Source organism: Pseudorca crassidens, chromosome 9 (genome assembly GCF_039906515.1).
Source record: "Pseudorca crassidens isolate mPseCra1 chromosome 9, mPseCra1.hap1, whole genome shotgun sequence".
NCBI lineage: Eukaryota > Metazoa > Chordata > Mammalia > Artiodactyla > Delphinidae > Pseudorca > Pseudorca crassidens.
The window spans coordinates 104,636,820-104,656,818 of NC_090304.1; the positions used below are offsets into that span (position 1 = coordinate 104,636,820).

General features: G+C 37.4%; 1 protein-coding gene across 7 annotated transcripts in view; it reads right to left on the minus strand.

Annotated features, from left to right (window-relative positions):
* Nucleotides 1–19,999, minus strand: part of ARHGAP32 (Rho GTPase activating protein 32) — a 267,370-nt gene that overhangs the window by 50,054 nt on the left and 197,317 nt on the right. For 5 of the 7 annotated variants that reach the window (XM_067751560.1, XM_067751559.1, XM_067751558.1 and 2 more), the window contains one exon: nucleotides 19,488–19,569. In XM_067751560.1, the coding sequence (XP_067607661.1) occupies nucleotides 19,488–19,569 (82 nt within the window). Of the gene's footprint in view, nucleotides 1–6,471; nucleotides 6,815–15,595; nucleotides 15,715–19,487; nucleotides 19,570–19,999 lie in introns of those variants that run through there. The other 2 variants (XM_067751564.1, XM_067751563.1) reach the window with 2 other exon arrangements.

Genomic DNA, 19,999 nt, shown 5'->3' on the forward strand with positions numbered 1-19,999 from the left:
CAGTAAGTTTTTCTAGTCTTTCTCCATAAAGGTCTCACTTACTTTTGTTATAGCTATTCTTAGGAAACTTATGATTTTCATTGCTATTGTAAATGGTACTATTTTCTAAATGAGAGTTTCTAATAATTTATTACTGGTATATAGAAACACAATTAGCATGGTGTGACAGACTACTGAGGTTCCAATCATGCCTCTGTGACTTCTAGCTGTATGACTGTGGACAAGGTACCTAATTCTCAGACCTCATTTTCCTCATCTATGAAAAAGTTAAAAACAGTAATTACCTAATAGGATTGCTGTGAGAATTAAATATAAAGCACTTTTTTTCTGCTGGATAGGAAAAAAAAACCTTAATAAATATTAGGTACTCTGTTGTCACTGTATTATTTATCTTTCATTCAGCAACCTTGCTCAACTCTGTTAATACTTCTAATAATTTGACAGTAGATTCTTCTGGATTTGAAGACAGTCATCTACAAATAGTACATATTTATCCCTTCCATGTCTTTTTGTCTAGTTTCACTGAACCTTGAATAAATGATGATCTTGTTCTTGACTTCAAATAGATTGTTTCTTATGTCTCACCATTAAGAATAAAATTTTCTTGGGTTTTTGGGTAGAAACCTTAAATAGATTTAAAAAACCCCCTATTGTTAATTGCCAAGATACATAAAATGAACAAGTATTGACCTTTATCAAATGATTTCTCTGTATCTATTAAGATAATCACTTAGTTTGTTTTGTTTAGTTTTTAAGTTTTGAACATGACAAACTAGATGCACTTTTTTTTTTTTTTTTTTTTTTGCGGTACGCGGGCCTCTCACTGTTGTGGCCTCTCCCGTTGTGGAGCACAGGCTCCGGACGCGCAGGCTCAGTGGCCATGGCTCACGGGCCCAGCCGCTCCGCGGCATGTGGGATCTTCCCGAACCGGGGCACGAACCCATGTCCCCTGCATCGGCAGGCGGACTCTCAACAACTGCGCCACCAGGGAAGCCCTAGATGCACTTTGAAAGTCTTGCTTTTATACTCATGTGGTAAATCTCCTTTACTCCTACTTGCCCTGTATCCATTGCAGGGATGTAAATGAGTACGAAAGACTGGAGAAGGTAAGTGGCAACTTAAAAAACTAAAGCCTTAAGCCAAGGCAAGAGTCCCTCTTAGAAACTGTAAAAAACACAGGGATTCTGCAAACATATTATAAGTGTCTTTCAATAAAAGAACACAAACATAAAATTCTACAGGGTACAAGTATAGACAAAGAATTCTAAAAACAGGAAAACTGTAATAGGTTGCTGATGCCTTAAATAGCAGCAAAGAAATATGACACAGATTTATATTTACATTCTTAATCAAAGAGCTGAAGTGAACTGTGTTACTCAGCATTTTCAAATTTATTAAAAGGGATATTGGGAAGAGATGCCAAAATTAACTTATTTTTAGCATGTCCTGAAAGGATCTGTCAGCAACTCAGAAACACAGCTTTTGAACCAGTTTAGTCAGCACTCATGCTGGGAAAAATATGATATAATATTTACTTAGTTTATAGCCTTGAGTATATCAGTTAAATTACTTTTAAACTAAACCAACAAAGCTTTTATTTGAAAATAAAAGGACTTAGAAATTAAACTGATTCACTAGAGTAGTAATTTGACAAACTTTTAAAGAAAAATTTCTATATGAGCAAGATTATATGTTACTCAAATATTAAACCAACTGAACTAAAAACACTTTTTCCAGTAACTGAAATATAGAACCTTTGATAACTTTTCCTTTTTCATAATATAGAAGAGCTTTAACATAAATAAAGCAAAAGGATGAATAATGATGTAAAGGGAGTTCTTTAAGCCAATGACTGAAAATACACATGAATGATTCTGATGATGTGTTTTGTTTGTTTGTTTGTTTTGTTTTTGCAGTATGCGGGCCTCTCACTTCTGTGGCCTCTCCCGTTGCGGAGCACAGGCTCCGGACGCGCAGGCTCAGCAGCCACGGCTCACGGGCCCAGCCGTTCTGCGGCATGTGGGATCCTCCCGGACCGGGGCACGAACCCGCGTCCCCTGCATCGGCAGGCGGACTCTCAACCACTGCGCCACCAGGGAAGCCCGATGATGTGTTTTTTTAGTCTTACAAAAAACACCATCCAAATCAGAGTTAAAGAGTTTCTTGCAAACCAAACTCAGAGTAGGTTTTTATTTGATGGAGTAAGGACATATCTAAGAAACTCTGTCACTGACTCTATTTTTCTCTCTGTAAATCTTCTGGTCTATCTTGCTAGATCTGCCCTTTCCCTGGCTCCACTCACTGGCCTCTTCCCAGTGCTAAAAAAGGCAAGATGAAGAAAAAGACTGAATCCTAAACCAGATCTCCAATGAAAACTGAAGGAAAATACAGAAATTCCAGTAATATCATAATACATGATACACTATTGTTTCTTTGATTTATTTGCTAGCAAGTCCCTGGTGAACACTACAATGGCCATTTATAATACTGCTTTTACTAGAAAGTGTCATATACTTTCTAAAGATTAATTTTTGAACTATGTTTCAGGAATGCACTGTAGTAAGAGAAAAAAAGGTAAATAGTATCTATACGTTCTGAATTTCTGAAAACTTATATTCTACCAGGTTGATACTCAAAATGCAAAATCCTCACTGTCTCTCTAGGAACTACTGAGTTTTCTTCTAATTTTTAAAGCAGGAATAAAGCAGTTTCAGCCTTGAGTTTCACTGATGCCCCCCCACCCATCCCAAAGTAGATGTCAAAGAAAATATGTAGATGTCAAAGAAAATATGTAGATAAGCTTGAGTATTAAATCTTAACGTACTGTTGAAGTTATTATGGAATAAGAAAGTAGAGAATCATTTTTGATCAATATGTTATAAACAATTTCAGAAGTAAGAGAAAAAGCACAGCTCTTTAACTGATGTGTGTAACAGCTGCCAGGGTAATATCTGGGGCCAGCCCAGGGATGAGGTTCTGGAATGTGGATGACTGTAACAATTTTGATATCTGTACATTCCAACCTCAAAGGGAGGAAACCAGGTATTTGAGAAATGTCATGTACGTGCAATACTGAATTTAAAATAGCACTGACAGTAATGGCTCTTGTTTGAAAATTTGTAAAGCTACTAACAGTTACATAAGTCAAATAGGCTTCCATTTACTCATAAGAGAGAAGAGGAGGCACTTCAAAAGGCATTACTGAGTGGAATGCAAATGGATGACACTAATAGATATAGAAAATAAATCTGTAGTAAATTTTAGAGAAGAGCTTTTCAGACACAGAGGAGATGCGAACAATTCATCTGGAAAAAGAGAAGCAGAAAACTGGCAACAAATTGCTTCTTCAGAATATCCAACACAACTCTTACGTGGAATAGCATGCCTGCGGTCAACTAAAATATTTGAGTATTTGAATAAAAATGTCTCTTTTTCAGGGTTAAGAATGAAACCAAAGCAACCTCATGGTGTTGCTCTTGCTAGAGCAGGACATCAACAGTGATAAACCACAATGGGCGTGCTATGTTGAAGCTTTAAAAATCATAGTTCCCTTGGGAAAATGGGCATCAGGTTACAAGAAGACATTATTTACATGATACATTTACTGTTCTCAGAGCTACGAATTTCAGAAACGAACATAAAGGCTTTGTGACCACCTAGAGGGGTGGGCTAGGGAGGGTGGGAGGGAGAGGCAAGAGGGAGGAGATATGGGGATATATGTATACGTATAGCTGATTCACTTTGTTATAAAGCAGAAACTAACACACCATTGTAAAGCAATTATACTCCAATAAAGATGTTAAAAAAATAATAATAAAAAGAAGGCTCAAATTTAGCTTATGTGATTTTAGGGTAATATAAGTAAATTTTACATTTTTCCTGCTAAAACTGATGTTGATTTTTTTAAAAAATAAATTTATTTATTTATTTTTGGCTGCATTGGGTCTTCGTTGCTGAGCACGGGCTTTTCTCTAGTTGCAGAGAGCGGGGGCTACTCTTCGTTGCGGTGCACGGGCTTCTCATTGCGGTGGCTTCTCTTGTGGTGGAGCACGGGCTCTAGGCGCGCGGGCTTCACTAGTTGTGGCAAGTGGGCTCAGCAGTTGTGGCTCATGGGCTCTAGAGCGCAGGCTCAGTAGTTGTGGCACACGGGCTTAGTTGCTCCGCGGCATGTGGGATCTTCCCGGACTGGGGTTCGAACCTGTGTCCCCCACATCGGCAGACGGATTCTCAACCACTACACCACCAGGGAAGCCCCTGATACTGATTTTTATTTTAAAATTTTAAATTATAAATTAAAACAATAAATGTGATTGGTTTTGTTCCTCAACTCTGTACAAAAACAAAGCAAGAATTTTTTTTAACTTTACCCCTTTAGTTATATAAAAGACTCTGACTAATTTCATTTCTAAATACAGAACAGAAAGATTTGCATTTTAGCAGAGGAGAGTAGGAGGAAACATGAGGTGGCTATAAATTCCTGACACTAAAGGATTCTAATACTAGAGTGGGTTATAATAAAAAGACTATAGAAGCCTCTCTGCTAAGAATTTTTAAATGATCTAAGCTCTTATTTTTCCAGGATGAACTAGTACTATTTGATGTGAAGCTTGAAAACTAGTACTATTTTAAGAGAACAGTTATTTATAAATTACAATAACTACATATTCTTAGGAATTCAGTAACATGATAAAGTTCTAGAAGTCTGAACATGTAGAACCTTAATCTTAACAGTGTGAAAATACTTTTCTTGAAATTCTTTCTTTCTTTTTTTATTAGATTAAAATGTAATCATATTCAGTTTGATGTCAAATAACCCTCTGCACTTTATGAGCCTATGAAGTTTGGTGTGGAACACTGATACGATCAGGGTGGGTTTTGTTTGTTTTTGTGGGTTGTTTCTCCCCACTCCCCACCCCAACATTTTCTTTTGCAGGAGCTGGAGGGGCAAAGCTCCATATTTGAGGAAGACAGAACTGATAATAAGAACCCTTTATTTAAAGGCAGAAGTCTTAGAAGCCTGCCCTACAAAACACCTGACCTTTGGCATGAGAAATAAGAACATGGGCCTTGCAGTCAGACAGACCTAAGGGCTTGAATCCATTCTCTAATCACTTCCCAATTTGCAAGGTCTTGAGCAGATGACCTATTTAAGTCTCAATTCCCTCAAATACACAATGAGAATGACTATAACAATAGCATCACTCGGGGTTACTACAATGCTTACATGAAATTACATATGCCAACCACTTAACTCTGCAAGTGTCAATAAACAGGAGTTACTTCACCACTATAATTTCTCTGAACACTTGAAGAATCTTCCACGGTACGAGGCTAATCAGACCCTGAGTCAGCTTTCCAAACCAGGTTTGATCACATCTGGTTGTACCTCCTAAATTCAGGGCTGAGATCACTAAGGAAGGGTGCACACAAACACAGGGTCGCTTCCTAGTTCTTCCCCCTCTAATTGTCTTATGTGTAAACTTAACCTAAGAAACTTTAGATTTCTGCTCTCTCCTACTGAATATCATAAAGTACTACATAGTATGTTAAAAAAAGAGAAGTTACAGTCTCAAACCATTATCATATGAGCAACTAGTGCCTCTTTAAAAGTTGACAGTGAAAAAGAGCTCTAAATTCTGAGGTTCCCCCATTTGTGGTTTTGAAAATTAAAATATCAATATTATTTAAAGAGTAGTAGAAAAGAAAAATGTTCAGCTTCTTAACAGGACTAATCTGTGATTCAGAGAAAATTGTGGTCTCCATGTTATCTTAATGAAAAGCATTTACAACCAAGATCTGAAGAAGCACCATATAAATATGGAATACTACCCTAATGGTAAGAAAATCTCTGCAAGAGGAGAAAAGAGTTAATACCAACATATCATGGATAGAGACAGTTATCCGTACTAATGCCAATGAGGGAAAAAAAGAAAAACAATACTTGAAGATAAAAGTGCAGAAGGGTTACTTCTTTGTGCTAATTTGAACAGTCTCTTTATACAGTCTACCAAATTCTTTACGGTAAAGCAGTGCTGCCTATTTTCTATTAGTCAATAACTGAGATGCTATTTACGCAGCAGGGAAAAAATTTTAAATATGATATATACTTGTTGCTTATGAAACAAAGGTATGTTCTTTTAAACACGTAAACTTTTGTACCTTAACCTGAGGTCTAGAAAGCATTAAGAAATAAGCTGATTTGAAATTTTAAAATGAGTATTTCCTAAAACTAGGAAAGTAAGAGATAATACCTACGTAGTACGATATACTTGAAAAAATGATCATCCCTCTACAAACATGACAAACCTTAAAGCTCAATTATTCAATTTTCTGGATAACTAAATAATTAACCACTCACCTAAAAGCAGCCAAGGAAGCATGTGCCCAAATGTAATATAAAAATAGTCTCAGTGAAATATTCTGAGTATTGCTGGGGTCAAACATTTGAATAATTGATTGAGATGTCCTTACCTCTTGCTGTGGCACAAGTTTTAGGATCAACAATTAAAATTACTCCAGATGACTGCACTTAGCAGTAGATTCGACAGGATACCACCGCTCAGCATTCCATGCAAAAGTGTGCCGAATGAATCATAATCACACTGGCTCAGACCTTATCCACCACGGGATAACTCCAAGTCAAAGCTTCACGGCACTCTGAGGTTCCAGCTCTGCTTTCGGGCCCTGTTTCTGCTTTCAGCAGTTTTCTTGGCCCTGTTTCTGGTCTTTAGTCAAGCCGAGCAGCTTGTGTGTGCGAGAGCGCTGCTTGGAGGAACTTAATCCTCTCTCTCTGCACATCCTGCTTTGCAGCGCAGGAGAACTGCCCCAGCCCAACCACACTTGCAGAACAGGCTTTACCAGTATGACTCCACCCACCAGCTTCACACAGGTGCATATTTTCTGCTCAGAATAACACCACTATGAAATTGATATTCAGTCTTTGATTTTTTAAAAAGTCACTTACTATTCAGTTGTTTATATTTGCTATCCACATGGGAGACAATGTATCCTATAAAAATGATGGTATTTACGCCCAAATAAAATAAGAAAAGTAACTGATCAAGCAGGAAGTATTGTCTGTAAAAGGCTGAGTCATTAAACTGGCAGCAACAGGCTAGGAAAACATGACTTTGAATATCTTTGCTGATAATGAGCTGTGACTGTTTTCTACTTAGACTGGCAAAAAAAATTATCAATTTATACTGCCTCTGTGTGAAAAATTCTGAGATTGGAATGCACAATTTTTTAATATGCAAATAAAAAGTTTTAAAACCTGAAAAGTTTTTTTTGGATTAAAAATCCAGAATTGTGCAACGGTATAATTCAACTATACTTCAATACCAAAAAAATCCAGAATTAAATTTTCCTGATTATGACCTCCTCCTTTATACACTGCCCCAGTGTTAAAATTGTAGCTCTACTTATACAAACACTGAAAAGATTCATTATTTATACTTAATAACAGTACTGCACTGTGTTAACCCAATTAGAATTAGTTGAAGAAATAAATGAATTGGAAGAGATTAACGTATTTTCTGTTCCAAATGACTTTTTACTAATACCAATGTAAATTCATGTTCACATATTTGTTTTTAGTAAATAAAATAATGTTACACGTGCCAGACAGATTTTAAGTAGTTTACAGATAGTCTTCATTATAACCCTATGAAGTTGATTCGAATACTATTCCCATCCTAGACATGAGGAAGCCAAGGTGGAGGATTAAGCAATTGCCAAGGTCAAACAAGTAGGAATTGTTGAATTCAAGATACCCAGGGAGTATTTATCATGCACAGTGCCAAAATCTGCTACTGATCAAATGTATTCATTCCTTCCTTTCTGATCATAGCTCTGAATAAAGAAGTGTTGATAACTGGTAGGCCACAATAAGAAAAACAATGAATTGATGTGATTTCACAATCTGAAAGACCACAGAGAACTCCAGTGTGTGGCAGGAACAAAACATGTTAATTTTTACCAATGGAACAGCTGTGAATTTATGGATTTTTTTGAATAGGAAATGAGGCTCTTAAAGTTTATTCGTGGTGGAGAAAGCAAAGCCACCCCTCCTTCTACCCCCTCCTCAGCACTGAAGACAGCAAGGGAGGGCAAGGGAAAGAGGAACGCGAGAGCGAAGGAAGGGGAAAGGGAAGAGGAATCCCTGCTGTAGAAAAGCCATTTGGGGGAATACTCGGTACAACTTAACACATGAGCACAGAGAGGAATAAATAAATTCGACGGTAGTTTGCCTGAGTGCAGGAGAGTGACAAAATGACCCTCACCTGTAACCTAAAGGCTGCACTCTGTGCCGCATAAAAACACAAGGTAAGAATGAGTGTGTGCCAACACTGGTGAAGCTGGAGTGAGGTCTGTCAATCTAGTTCCCTGCATTGCGACAGTGCCGATTTCCTGGTTTTGATAATGTACAGTATAGTTATGTAGGGTGTTACAACTGGGAGAAGCTGGGTTTTGAGTATATGGGGCCTCTCTGTACTATTTTGGTAACTTCTGAGACTATAATTATTTCAAAATAAAAAGTTAAAAAATATGGCTGACTGAAAAGCATTATGCTCTGTCTTCTAAAGACTGCTGATGGCACAGGAGAGGTCACCTGTTATTTTTCTCTTGTAGGAGGTTATCCTGTGAAGGACTAAGATGTATCCGTGTGGGCAGCGGGGGCAACAAGACAACTCACTGGAAAGGCAAAGGCTACCTTCCAATCATTCTGTCATAAAAATTACCCGAATTATTCAAACCCTTGACGGTACGTCTGTAAATTCTGCCAGTTTCATGGCCAAAAACATATCCAGAATTAGATCACATCTCACTCCTTCCACAGCTACCCTCCTGGTCTGAGCCACCAACATCTCTTGGTGGGCTCATCACCACAGCGTACACCCATGTCATCTCCTGTCCTGAACACAGCAAGCAAGGGGATCCTTTACGTAAGGTGAGGCAGGTCACACAGCTCTGCTCAAAACCTTCTAACGTCTTCCCATCTAATTTTAAATGAAAGCCAAAATCCACACAGTGGCACCGGAGCCCCAAGGAGAATCTGATGCCCTTTCACCTCCAGACCTCATCCTATGTCTTGACTCACTCACTGCTCCAGTCAAACTGGCCTTCCCACTGATCCTTTGACAAGCCCCGACACACACTCGCTCAGTGTCCTTACACTTGCAGTTCCCTCTCTGGGAAGCTCTTCCCCCAGGTAACGTGCGTATCTCTACTCCTCATCTCCTGCGAGTCTCTGCTCAAAAGCTACCTTCTAATGAGCCTGTCCCCAACCACTCTACCCTCCTTTGAAATTACAACCCCACATGAACCACATCCAGTACTTCCTAACCCCTGTACCAACCCCCCTTCTAGGCTTCATTTTTCTCCAGAGCACTTACCTACCTTAGTATATATGTATTGTGTTTGTTTGCCTCTTTCTCTCCCTCTCATCCCACTTAAGTACCAACAACAAAATAACAATATTTTTGTCTGTTGTGTTCACTATTTTAGCCCTAGTACTTGGTATGCACTCAATAATTGTCTGATCAGTGAATGAACAAATACCAGAAATGATCAGAAATGGAAAAGCTGCTTTATTTATGGCAAGGATTAGATTGAGCCCACCCCTAGCACTGGCTAAAACATAAATGGGAGTTTAGGAAACATTTTTGATAATTACAGTGGACATTATTCTTGTTTATAATTATTAATCAACCGGTTTTAAACAAACACTATGTATAAAGGATACAAATTAATATAAAATAGAATATCTATCCACGAGCAAAACAATCTAAGTGAAGAAGAAAGACACACAAAAAGTGAAGTAGCAAATTCAAAATAACTCATTGCCATACACTATTTCCAAGTGAGTGACACAAAGAATAGCTACTGTAGGCTGAAATGTAGTCCCTCGTTATTCAAAACATAGTCTTAGGACCAGTATTACGGAATTACCTGGGAGTTTCTTAGACATAAAGAATGTCAGGCCCCACCCTAACGAATGATGGTCTACAGTTTTTAACTCTCTCTCTCTCAGGCAGACTGAATGCACAATCAAGTTTGTGAGGCAGCAGCTTAAGGAGCCTTCGTGAAGAACAGAGTAAGTCATCTGAGGCAGAAGAAAGGTCACAGGCAGGGAAAGGGGCAGACCCAAAGTATAAATGAGTGGAGAATAAGGAAACATGCTCTGATGCTGAGCAGAGAGGAGAAAAGGAAAAAGCAGGTTACAAAGATAAGTGAGTTCTCAGTATTTATGGAGCATCTTAAATTCTAGGCTAAAGATTTTGTATATAATTCTGGCACAAAGGGAAATCACTGAGGTTTTCTGAAGTCAGGGATTACAAATTAAAAGCTGTATTCTAAAATTTTATTTTAGTAGTAAATATTAAGATAAAGTAATTCTACAGGCATTAATTGTGCCTCCACTGTGCACGTATCCTGTGGGGGAGACAAGGATGAATGAGACACACTTGTCAATTGTGAGGAGACTGCAATTTCGTGAGCAAGTGGAACAGCTGCTGTTAGATCTGACTTGAGGACAAACAGGACACGGGCCTAGGAGAGACGGGTCAGGGAGAGATGGGCCAGGGAGAGACGGGTCAGGGAGAGACGGGCCAGGGAGAGACGGGTCAGGGAGAGACGGGCCAGGGAGAGATGGGCCTAGGAAGAGATGGGCCTAGGGAGAGATGGGCCTAGACAGAGACAGGGCAGGGAGAGACGGGTCAGGGAGAGACGGGCCAGGGAGAGATGGGCCTAGGGAGAGATGGGCCTAGGGAGAGATGGGCCTAGATAGAGACAGGGCAGGGAGAGACGGGTCAGGGAGAAATGGGCCAGGGAGAGACAGGCCTGGGAGTGACAGGCCCGGGAGAGATGGGCCTGGGAGAGATGGGCCAGAGAGAGACAGGCCTAGGGAGAGACGGGCCTGGGAGAGACAGGCCCGGGAGAGATGGGCCGGGGAGAGATGGTCAGGGAAACTTTCATGGACAAGAAGATTATGGCCTGAGTCTAAATACAAGGAAAATTTCAACTGGGCAAAATGGGGAGGAGGGCATTTCAGACTGTAGGAACAGTCGGTGCAGTAGGAGCAGAGGGGAAGCTATGACACCACATGGTATGTGCTGAGGACACAGAAACAGAGCCCAGTGAGCACAGGGAGAGAGAGCAGAACAGGAGAACGGAAAAGGAAGATGGCCGGAAGCAACACAGTAAAGTAGTCTGGAGGTATGTTTTATATGTAATGAGGAACTATGGAAAGATGTATTTTAATTAATTAGAGAAGCCTTAGAAAGAATGATGGCTGAAACAAAATCAGCAAATTAAGTAGGTTCCTATAAGCACTTCTTTTCATCTTCCATTCAACACATCTTTTGCCCTAATATCTCTTCTGTTCATATACAGAAATACATTTTTATTTACTCTTGTTGTAATAAAACCAAAACATTCGTTTTTAGAGAGAAAACAATAAATTTTACCTCTATTCAATGTTCCATGGTGGGAAAATTCTGGGTTTTGAGTTAAACAATCGCAAATGAGTGTAATCCATCTGGCGCACAGCCAGGGCTACCTAGGTGTGGACAGTGGCTACTAGGAGAGGTCAGAAGACTTCTGCAAGTTCAGCTCTGAAAGCTCAGGCACAGCGTGGAGCTTTCTGAGGCTCAGTTGCTCCACTAGTTAAAAAACTAATAAGAACCTGCTGTATAGAAAAATAAATAAAATTCAAAAAAAAAAATAGCGGTGTGTGGGGGACAGAAATACATTCCGCATCCTTAGTACACTGCAGGGCTGTATCGAAATTCAAATTCCCATTTAAATAACAAAAATACAGTATTCAAAAACTCTAAGGCAACTACAAATATGTGATGTTATGAATTTTCTGTTTTTCCCTGATGCAGAGTGAGAAAGTATTATCTTGATGTATCCCTTACCATGTATTCCGAGAGAAAACCACCCGGGCATTCTAGCATTTTGGAACTCTTTTAAGTCTTACATCAATGCCTCCTAGGGTACTGATTTTCATATCTGATTCTTAAGGTATTTGCCTCCAGAGTAATAAAGTAATGTGTTCAATGGGAAGAATATTCAATACAACATTCCATTTCAGGTAAGTAAAAACCTGAACCTTTTTACTTGCTATAGAGTGGTCACCTCATACTAAAGTGATGTCAGGAAACATGGTTACAGAAGAGCAAAGTGCTGGACATTCAAAGAAAGAAAATGGAAATAATCCAGAAGTAAACAAATGAAAACAAAAGAAAAAAAAAACTATAATTAGGCAAAACTGCAAATAAAACAACAACAACAAAACACAAGATACTAGAGGACCAGTTTCCTAAAAGGATAACACAAGGACTTTTTAATTTCAAAATTATGCCACAAATTCAGGCTGTGTTACCTTATAAACTACTTATAAGGATTTCCTCAGCATTACATCTGATTACTAAGTCTTCCCCCAAAATGAAAGCCTCAGCTACTTCTATGTCTGCTAACAAAAAAATTCAGACAAAAATCTGTGATGCAAACTCTATTCAAGTGGCCATCCAGAGACGCTCCTTTCCTCACCATGGTCCCATGAAAACTACTGCAATTCACTTGTTTCAGTGGTATACTGTGAAATATTTGCATATAGATTTATACCAACAAATAATATATTAAATAAGCACCTACATAAACTAAATAGACCTAGTTTCAGACACTCCTGAATTTAAATGATATAACATAGTAAATAAACGTAAGTCGACAAAAAATAACAGCTGATACTTATTAGGTATCCAGGGGCTTTAAATGCCTTATCTCTAATCTTTAAAAGAATCTTGCCTCACTTCTTAGATGAGGAAATTTAAAATCAGAGAAGCCAAATGACATGCATATGGACAGTAACACATGGCACAGGGATGAAAATTCAAGGCTGCGGCCTGTGCTCTCACCTCTTTGAGCTGCTTTTCACATAGGTATATACATTAAATAAAACATCTGCATTAAATCTCTTATCACAAAATATCTATTTTATGGGGCGGTTGCATTAAGACCCTAAGAACTTACCTATTTGGACAGGGTGGAGTGAAGGGTAGATTATAATCTATGTAAAGTAATATATGATCATTGTAAAGGAGTTAAACAATACAGGAGCAGAGGAAAACAATGAAATGTCTCTTGTTATAGCTACAATCTCATTCCGCTTTCCAGTCAGGTATGTATCCTTCCTGATCCTCTTCTATGAGTTTACAATGGGATTATACTGTTGCGTGATTTGCTTTTTCATTTAACAACACATCACAGAAAAAATCCCCTGGGTTAGCACATAGGCTTCTACCTCATTCCTTTTGAGGGTTGCACAGTATTTCACAGTATGGAAGTATAAAATCTATTTTGAAAAAGTAATTTCAAACATTTGTGTATTAAAGCAATATTGTAAGGAATATTTACCTGGATAGGAGGTAAAAAATGCAAAGTGACCAATTCAAAAATGACAAAGGACTTGAATAGACACTTCTCCAATAAGCACATGAAAAGATGCTCCACATCATTACATTTCTGTATAGTCACCATCTGGGTCAACAGAACATTACCAGCACTTCAGAATCCTCTCTCCTACCCATCTACTCACTCTCCTCTCCAAATGAAACCACTGTCCAAACTTTATCACCACCTAACAGTCTTGAACTGTATGATTTTGAACTCTCTCTTTATATATATGGAATTACCCGGTGTAAGTGTGTGCGTAAATCCGGCTTCTCCCACTCCATATTTATTTTTGTGAGACTCATCCATGTTGCTCCACACAGACATAACTCATTTCATTTTCATTGGTGTGGAAGAATACACTGAATGAACATGCCTTTATTTATCCATTCCACTACGGATATACTTTTGAGTTCTTTAGTTTTTTGACAATTAGGAATAAGGTTGCTATGAACATTCTATACACATACCTAAGAACGGAACTGCGGGGTCACAAGGTATATACATGACAAACTTAGTAGGCAGTGCCAAACAGTGCTTGTCCTGCATTACGCTTCCCTGGCAGTGTATGAGAATTCCCACAGGTTTACATCCTTGCCAACTTTTGGTATCACTACTCTTAAATTTTAAGCATTCTGGTGGGTGTGTTTTTGTGAGTTAATGAAGTTTTTACTTGCATTTCCCTAAAGACTAATGATGTGGAGCATCGTGTCATGTGCTTATTCCGCATTTTGGTATTTGTTGTGAAATACCTGATCAAGTTTTCACTCAATTAAAAAAATCTGTTTATCTGTCCTTTTCTTACTGATTCTTTACACACTTTGGTTACGTGACCTTCGTCAGATATATGTACTGCAAATATCTTTCTCACTGTGTGATTTGCCTTTTTCACTATCTTAATAGCATATTACAATGACACTCTGAACTTTAATTAAGTTTAATGATTAAGCTTCTCAGTTATTATTACTGATTTATGTCTAACCCAAGATCATGAAAATAGGTCATGAAGATATTCTACAGTATTCTCTTCTAAGTCTTGTTGTTTTACCTTTCATATACAGATCTATAATTCTCCATGACCTAGCAACTTTTATTGAAATGGCTGTCTTTTTCATAATGCTCTGCAGTGTATGAATCAAGCATCTATATGGACACAGGTTTGTTCCTGGACTCTATTCTTTTCCACTGTTCTATCTGTCTATCCTTGCATTAATCTCAGTCTCTTAATGAGTGAAGCTTTAACAGTAAGTCTTGATATCTATTGTATTAATTTTCCCACTTTTTTGTTCTTCAAAACTGTCTTGTGTGTTTTGGGCTCTGCATTTCTATACAAATTTTAGAATCGATTTAGAATCAGTTGTCAATTTCTAGAAAAATCCTAACTCAAAGCTTGGGGCAGTATCAGCAACTCTGCCCTGTTGGGCTCTGAACTCCATTTGTTGTTCCGTGAGTGCTGCGACATTCTCTACTCCATCAGCTGATACCCTAGGGGGCTAATGTCCCCATACACTGGGGTCACGTATCTGGATGTCCTTCTTCTGCTTAATCTTAGCTCAGTAATTGTTTACTACCTTGTTAACTCTCCAGTCCTTCAAAGAGACCTTATATTTTTACATTTCTGTCCAAATTTTCTGTTTTCAGAGGGAGGGTTTGTCTAAATTCCCTAGTCCTTCATTTATAGAAGCTCATGCTTCAAAAGTAAGCTTTGCTTTTCTTCTTTCTTCACCCTCTCTCCACCTTCCGCCCTCTCCCTCCCTCCCCCAAACCCCCTCTTTCTTTCTTTCTGGAAGAAAAGGTGGATAAGGTGGGAAGGTGGGGACTCCACCATGGAAATTATAAAAAAGACCAAATGTTGATCCTAGAAACGAAACACCTGATATGAGAACTGAAGAATTCATTAGATGGGCTTCAGAGAAGCCTGCACAGAGGCAAGAGGTCAACAGAAAGCACCCAAGCTGGAGAGAGGACCAATGAGCCAACATCAAAGACATAACTGACATGTGGAGGAGGAGAGAGACAGAAGGGCGCAAAACAAATATCCGAGGAGATAACAGCTGAGAACACTAAAAACGTGAAGACAGACACCAGTAAATAACTGCTGGGTAAATGCTGCACAGGATAAACACACAGAAATCCTCACCTGCTTCCTTCCTCTTCCTCCCACCTCAGCCTCACCTGCCATTCAACCAGAACCTGTGGGGACTGAACTAAATGCCAATTTCTTTGGGACAAGCGTCTACCTTTCTTCCTCTTTTCTTTCCTCTTCTTTTCTCCGCCCCCTCCGCCCCACACACGTTCTTTTCCTTAAGGTACCATGGATACATGCTATCTTGGTCAGGACACAGTGACTCATCCATTTTATTTTTACATACACAAATAATTGGACATATGGAGAACACTAAGAAGAGCTCCAAAGGGAAGGTTTTCCCCATTGCCCTTGTTGTGCAATAATACAGGGAGCTTTAAGTTGCAGTCTTAAACTATCTGCATCTTTCAGATCTGGCATCTAACATGACAGATGGCAATGTTAAAAATAAAGAGAACATTAAAGTTATTTGTACTGCAGGCAAAGACAGTTTTAAAGTGTGAAACAAGCCTGAGGCTGATAGAATTCACATCATCCTTTTCAAAATGTATTAAGAAGGCACATTTTCCTATGCCAACCCTGCAATGCTGCTCACAAAAGATAAAATACTAGCTTTTGAAGGTGTGCTGTCATTATGTGTATCATTACTAATTTAGAATTAACAACGCCATAACGCCAGGTCTATTAACAGAAACCTATTTTCTAGAACTGTCAATAACTGATTAACTTTCTCAAGTTTTAAAAGTTTTGGACGTTATCACTATTAGAAAATCACTTTCATATTCACAACATGAGAAAGTATAATATTTGATTGATACAATGTAATATCAATATTAAGCTAATATTTAAAAACAGTATATCTCTGAGGCGAAATTATCAAAGATAAGACTTTATAATTAATAAAAGTTAAGCTTACACAGCAGAAATACATAAAAATAATGCACAAGAAATAACAATAAATTTTTGATGTTGAATTTTAATAACTTTAAAATAGTGACCACAAAAACCCATGATCATCTCAATAGATGGATTAAAAAGTATCTGACAAAATCCAACACCCTTTTGTGATAAAATCATTCAACAAACTAAGAACTGAAGGGTGCTTCGTCAACCTTATGAAGGGCATCTATGAAAACCCCACAGTTAAAAAGTTACTTAATGGTGAACAACTAGATGCTTTCTCCTAAAATCAGAAGACAAGGATGCCTGTACTCAGAACTTCTATTCAACAATGTAACATATCCAGGGCAATTGGGCAGGAAAAAGAAATAAAAAACATCCAAACTGGAAAGGAAGAAGTAAACATATCTCTATTCACAGATGACATGATCTTATATTTAGCCTATCCCAAGAAATCTACTAAAAAACCTATTAGAACTAATAAAATTTCAGCGAAGTTTCAGGATACAAGATTAATACACAAAAATTAATTGTATTTCTGTGCACTTGCAGTGAATAATAAGAAAATGAAATTAAGAAAACAATTCCATTTACAATAGCATCAGAAAGAATGAAAATAAATTTAACAACAGATATGTAAAACTTATACTCTAAAAAATTTTAAACTACAAAGTATTGAATGAAATGAAAGGTCTAATAATCAAATGGAAAAATATCCCACGTTCAAGGACTGGAAGACTTAATGAATACTGGCAAGAAGGTAATACTTCCCAAACTGATAAACAGATTCAATAAATCCCTATCAGAATCCCAGCTCTCTTCTCTGTAGAAACTGACAAGATGATTCTAAAATTCATATAGAACTGCAAGGTACCCAGAAAAACCAAATCAATCCTGAAAAAGAATAAAGTAGGAGGACCTCCCAATTGAAAAATTTACTACTAAGCAATGGTAATCAAGACAGGGTGGTACTGGCATAAGAACAGACATATAGATCAATGGAAGAGAATTGAAAATCCAGAAATAAACTCATATGTCTAAGGTCAACTGATTCTCTACAAGGGAGTCAAGTCAATTCAATGGGGAAGGAATAATCTTCTCAACAAATCGTGCTCGGACAACTGGATATCCAATGGAGTTGGACCTCACACCACACACAAAGATTAACTCAAAATGGATCACAGACTAAAATATAAGATCTAAAACTATAAACTTAGAAGAAAACATAGGAGTAAATATTGACTTTGGGTTAAGCAACATCTTCTTAGATGAGACATCAAAAGCATAAGTGACAAAAGAAAAAAATAAATTGAACTTCATCAAAATTAAGAACATTTCCACTTCAACAGACATCATCAAGAAAACGAAAGACAAACCAGAATGTGACAAAATATTTGCAAGTCATATTATCTGATATAGGACTTGTATCTGGAATGTATAAAGAACACTTACAACTCAATTAATAAAAAGACAACCCAATTAAAAAATATATAAAGGATCTGAACATTTCTCCAAAGATATACAAATGGGTAATAAGCACATAAAAAGATGTTCAACATTATTAGCCATCAGGGAAATGCAAATCAAAATCACAAAGATATATCACTTCATACCCACTAAGACAGCAATAACCAAAAAAAAAAAAAAAAGTAACAAGGATATGGAACAATTGGAATTCTCATACACTGCTGGTGGAATTGTAAAACAGTGCAGCTACTTTGTAAAACAGTTTGGCAGTTCCTCAAAAGGTTGAACACAGAGTTACCATATGGCCCAGCAATTCTACTCCTAGATATATACTCAAGAGATGAAAACATACATCTATACAAAAACTTGTACACTAAGTATTACATTATTCATAATAGCCAAAATGGAAACCCAAAATGAATGGATAAAAGAAATATTGTATATCCATACAATGGACTATTATTTAGCCATAAGAAAGAATGAAGCACTGATACATGGATGAATCTTGAAAACATTATGCTAAGTGAAATAAGCCAGTCACAAAAAGATTATATATTGTATGATTCCATTTATGTGAAATGTCTAGATTAGAGAAATCTAGAGACAGAAAGTAGGTTAGTAGTTGCTTAGGGCTGGGGGGAAGGGAAAGGATGGGGCAGTGTCTGCTAATGGGCATAGGATTTTTTTTTTTAAGTTACTGATGCCATATTTAAACAAGGAAAGAAAACTACAGCCATCACAACCACTAATGAATAAGTACTCACTGAGAAAGTGCTTTTATGTTTAACAAGTTTACCCAAAGAAGGGGGATTTAACAGAGGATAAAAATGCCTTGAAAAGAGACTGAGAATCCCACGGTGAGGGTAGAGAAGGGCAGAGGGAATGTAATACAATCAGGAGAAATACACTTGATTACTCCCTCCTCCTTCTAAAATCTTTTAGTCTTTGTTTTTATTTTCTTTCCAAAAATTTACATCACAATTAAAAGGTTCCAGATGAGGTATTCTGTAAAATTTGTCCAGATTAAATCACCCCAATAAAAACAAAAATTTCCAGTTTTAAATTTTTACCCCCTGTAACACATTGCTCTACATATCTGTAAAATACTCCACATACTTATACAGCACTGTAAATATACTATATAAATGACAACAAATGCTGTTTAAAATAGTTTTGATGTTCACAGGCACTGATAAAATATACATTCCCTTCATTTATTAATTTTCAGCTAATCATACTATCTCCGCGTCAATTCTTTAAACCTGGTATTTTCTTTTATTGTTTTATTCATTAATAAGCTACATTCCTACTATATAATTGTAAAAACAAATAATGACAAAGCTTAATGGAGCAAACAGTTCTTAAAATTGTCTAAAATTTTGAATGCATGTAAACCTTTGTGAAATGATCAACAGAGAGAAAAGAATATACTAAAAATCAAAGCCACATAAAATTAAGAGTGCATATTATGACAATAAATGCAAAGAATAGTTAGACAAGCTATGTGCTTGACTGGAAGAGAAAATCTGAATCTTTAAGCAGTTGATAAATAATCACATTCATGAAAAAGTGTACTCACCGGGTTTTGGCACTGAGTTGGTCACTGACTGGGGAACTTTCTGATTAATTAACTCAACACAGTGTCCAGGGAAGAGTCCCACCTAAAGAAGAAAAGCAGCAAAGAGAGGATTTTAAACCAGAGAACAGACCAGTGCATGAACACTGCCAATTCAATTCCAGTAATGTGCTTCACAGCCCCTCCCAATGATTCTGTTATTCCAAGACTCTATATCACTGATGATGCCAATTATACAAACAATAAAACAATCTGTTGCTATGAGTATATCGAGTTACGTGTTTTATTTGTCTAAATATCTAAGTCTGCTTTCCTAGTTTTACCTTTTAATTTCCCAAGCTTCTTTTACACCAATTAAAATATTTAGTCTGATACCAAGCTATGCGTGCAAGAGGTATAATTTATACCTGTTAATAATTTATTTTGCTGAAATTTCAATCTAGTTAACACCTCTGTCAACTTTCATATTTACTGATTTCTCTATATGATTTAAAAAAAATCAACACTAAACCTCA